The following is a 4,288-nucleotide window of genomic DNA, read 5'->3' as shown; positions in this document are numbered from 1 at the left end:
GTGTAAAAGGGAAACTGCAGACAAAAAAGGAAGTTAATCAGTCACTGACACCGAATTGCTCGCTGCTGTGCAAATGGCCAAAATTGTGAATTAACACGAAAAGATGTAGTAGGACAGACGCGGAGCAATAACAAATGGAATACATTGGCCAGCCATAAAATGAGATTTGAAATCCTATTCAAATAAGAGCTCGCGACGTCAAGGCACTTATCCGAGAAAGAGAGAGAGAGAGAGAGAGAGAGAGAGAGAGAGAGAGTATGTGGTTGTGTGTGTGTGTGTGTGTGTGTGTGTGTGTGTGTGTGTGTGTGTGTGTGTTAGTGAGAGAGAGAGAAAGAGGGAGGGAGGTAGAGAGAGGCTGTTTGGTGTGTGGTGTATATGAGAGGGGTGAGATTTGAGAAATAGGAGGGGCTTCTAAACGACTAGAAATGTCAATCTGAGCAAGGGAGTCCCAATAATCTAAAGCAATCTGTAAGGACCTGACCTTAGTCCATCCAGATCAATAGGGAAGTGAGGGTGGAAAGAAGAAGACAGAGGAAGAAATAAGGGGCGCAACCGGATCGTTTACACTGGCTGTTCCCGAGGAAATATAGACTTCCCTTGCTTGCACCTTTTGTTGCTCACATGCTCACACTGTAAAAGTGGATATCGAGGCAATTCCCTTGCTTTGTGTGATCGCAGCAGACTTTTTCCCTCCCTTTTCCTACCACCATGTCTTTCCCGCAGCTGGGATATCAGTACATCCGACCGATATACCCGCCGGAGCGCCAGGGGATCGCCAGCAATGCCCGGTCCGGGACAGAGCTCAGTCCGTCCGGCGCGCTCTCCAACGTCCTCTCAACCATGTATGGATCTCCGTTCGCCGCAGCAGCGCAGGGCTATGGAGCGTTTCTGCCCTACTCGAACGAAATATCAATTTTCAATCAATTGGTGAGTCTCTCAGCTTTCTCTCAACTAGTCATTACATTTTAGGTGACACTTTAAACAAAACAAAACCAAAAGAAAAAGTAAACAAGCCTTTAGCAGCACTTTTTGTAGTCTGAACTTTTAGAGTGCCGCTGTAAACTTCGCTTCTGAATCTTTGGAGAAATCTGGTTAAAAGTAGTTACAAAGTTACACATTCACAAGTTGTGCTTTAGGTCAATTGTTGCATCATAATGTCCTGAAGAGTTAATATTACGATGCAAAGTGTTGTGGGTGGTGCACATGTAAAGGTGTGGAATATGCAAAGTAAATAAAAGTCAAGTCTTGTCCGAACAAGTGTTTCATTTTAAATAGATTGGGACTCTTTTTTTCTTCTTTCTTTTATTTGTGAAACTTGTACTTCAAAATTATTGTTATTCTGTAGTTTAGAAAATATAACAAGTGTTTAGTTGTTTTTTTATAGTTTAATATTTCGGCACTTCGTTGTTCTCTAATTAGCGTAGGCCTACTATTTCATCATTTGGGAGAAAATGTATCAGTCATAAAGAGCAATTCATGATAAAGTATCGTGTTGCATTATAATTAAAGTCTAATGAATCTCTCTGATTCTCTGTTTCAGGGTGCTCAGTATGAACTAAAAGACAGTCCCGGGGTCCAGCACCCAGGGTTTGCCCATCATCACCCCGCTTTTTACCCATATGGCCAGTATCAGTTTGGTGACCCGTCCAGACCCAAAAACGCCACCCGGGAGAGCACCAGCACCCTGAAGGCCTGGCTTAGCGAGCACCGTAAGAACCCATACCCCACCAAGGGAGAGAAGATCATGCTGGCCATCATCACAAAAATGACCCTCACCCAGGTGTCCACTTGGTTCGCCAATGCCAGGAGGAGGCTAAAGAAGGAGAACAAGATGACCTGGGCACCACGGAACCGGACAGACGAAGAGGGGAATGTTTATACGAGCGATCACGAGGGGGAGGAGGGCGACAAGCGGGAGGACGAGGAGGAGATCGACCTGGAGAACATCGACACGGAGAATATTGAGAACAAGGACGACTTGGATGACCAAGACGACCTGCATTCAGATCTTAAACTAGACGGGAGGAGTGACTCTGAGATTTCTGATGGCTATGAGGATTTACAAGGGCCTGAACAGAGGTTTCTAAAAGCGGTGGCAAAGGAGGGCAAGGACGTGGAGAGAGCAGGAGAGCACTTCCATAGCCACCACCACCATCATCATCTTCATCACGCGTCTTTGGACACCAAAGCGTCACAACCAAATGGGGAACCCCTCAAACTGAACCCCGTGTCCGTAAACTCACCCCCGTCAGAAAACAACCCTGCCCCGGCCCAGAAGCCAAAGATCTGGTCTTTGGCAGAGACAGCCACTGCCCCTGACAATCCGCGGAAATCGCCACAAATGAACGGCAGCAACTCCGCAGGGCCGACCGCGCAGACCATAATCGCCCCTCACAGACTAATCTCTTCTTGTCCTGTTGGGAAAATCCAGAACTGGACGAACCGAGCATTCTCGGCACACCAGCTGGCTTTACTAAACTCAAACCATTATCTTGGACTGGCAAACCAGGCCTCTGCAGCCGGCCTGGCCCTCTACAGCAGCAGGCAAACGGAGGACAAGAGTCATAGTTCAGAGACTGCAGTCACAGGTACATGTCCCCGACACTGAGACGCGCATGTATAAATAACTACAGAAACAAAGACACTATAGCCCATTGCCTGTCATTAACTCCTCTATTTGTAGACCCCCTTTTGCCTTTTTTTCCTGTCAAAACATTGTTTTTGTTTTTTAGGCCACTCAGATGAACTGTTAAAATAATAGAGCTTGTGTGTGTGTGATGTTTGCGTGTGTGTGAAACTGCGTAGATAAAGGTCCGAGATTATAGTTCAAAACCTCACCAGAAAGAATTTAAGAATATAAAGTCTTATGTTGAGTTGGGTGAAAACTGTTCTTAATATTTGTGGCCCTTCCGTATTTTATTGTCATATGATATTAAGGCCCATATGCTTGGGTTCAATGGTTTACAAAAAATCCCTAAACAAATTAAATCGTCACATTTTTAACCACTGAAAGCCAGGATGAGCTCTGATGATAATTATTGCGTTTTAATTTTCTGTTTTCATTTCCATCGCCACACTTTCAGAGAAAGATCTAGTGCCTTTGGATGCAGAAACAAAGTTGTTAAAAACAGCTTTCCACCCAGTTCAAAGACAGTGAGGCTGTCAATTAGTGACATCTGGGATTTTTTTCTTTTTGATGCGATATCACATTTTTCTTTTCCAAACGCCACATTTACCCAAATTAGCTTTTATTGTCAGATTTGTTTTATCATTGTGCGTGTGTGAGCGCTTGTGTTTTTTTCCGTCAAGGCCTATGTTACACTTACTTGTTTGGTCATGCAAATGAGCTCAATGCAAATTCACTACAGACTCGTTTTTGAAAGGCAATTGTCACTTTTATATCACTTTGTGTTTTAGCTCTTCATGAGGCTATTATTAGTGTTTATTTTTTCGTTTATTTGAGGTCTCTTTTTTCATTTACCCCTGATTATTTCAGGCCTAAGAACCATCTAAAAGCAACATTGTTCTCTTGGTCCTCTGCTCTTAATAACCTTCCACCCATCCTCTTTTTTCCTTTATTTTAATTTGAATATGGAATGTAAAATAAGAATAATACATCTCTGTATACTTACATTGTAAGCATGTCCTGTGTAAAAATGCTAATGTAATAATGTATGAACCTGTAGTCTGTGAGTTTTCCTTTTTTTTTTTTTTTTGTAAGTTCTGTGAGGATTTGATGTTCAAATGTTTTTGTATATAAAGTTAAGAATATGTACATACTTGTGAACCAAATTGTACAAGAAAGTCTATATTTTGGCTAATAAATGAACTGCTGCAACTTTAAGAAATGGTTGGTTTTCTGGCCGAGGTGTTTTGACAGCTGCTTTTGATGGTGGCTGTTATTGTGCATTGCTGCTTGAATTGCAATGCTGTGGTGCGCTGTGTGTACGTGTGTGTGCGTGTGTTTGTGTGTGTTGGTGGACAGCCTGAGGCACAGACTTCATCCTCCGTGGCCGTGATAAGTAAATATTCGAGAGGGATTTATCACACTTTTGTAGTGAAGGGACTTAAGGCTAATTAGCCAGTATTGCGGCATACATTTGGATATTAATGTTGTGGGATTATCCGTATAGAGGCGCACTGGTCGTGTTAAAATGAATAATTCTTTCATTAATTTTCCTCTGAAAATCTACGCTCTATAAAGAGACTTTAGGTAATAAATGGCTGGAAGATTATCGTTGTTAAAAGTGGTTCAGCTGATCCTAAAGATGGATTTTGGCTTTGCTGC

General features: G+C 42.8%; 1 protein-coding gene across 1 annotated transcript; it reads left to right on the top strand.

Moving 5' to 3' along the window:
* The first annotated feature begins 427 nt into the window (after nucleotides 1–427).
* irx3a (iroquois homeobox 3a) lies at nucleotides 428–3,833 on the top strand. Its single transcript, XM_079339935.1, has 2 exons — nucleotides 428–927; nucleotides 1,541–3,833. Exons 1-2 carry the CDS (start codon nucleotides 709–711, stop codon nucleotides 2,606–2,608), a joined length of 1,287 nt encoding a protein of 428 aa, XP_079196061.1. The 5' UTR covers nucleotides 428–708; the 3' UTR covers nucleotides 2,609–3,833.
* The last annotated feature ends 455 nt before the right edge of the window (nucleotides 3,834–4,288 follow it).

The sequence above is a fragment of the Symphodus melops genome (assembly GCF_947650265.1).
Source record: "Symphodus melops genome assembly, chromosome: 3".
Classification (NCBI taxonomy): domain Eukaryota; kingdom Metazoa; phylum Chordata; class Actinopteri; order Labriformes; family Labridae; genus Symphodus; species Symphodus melops.
This window is presented reverse-complemented; position numbering and strand designations above follow the sequence as displayed.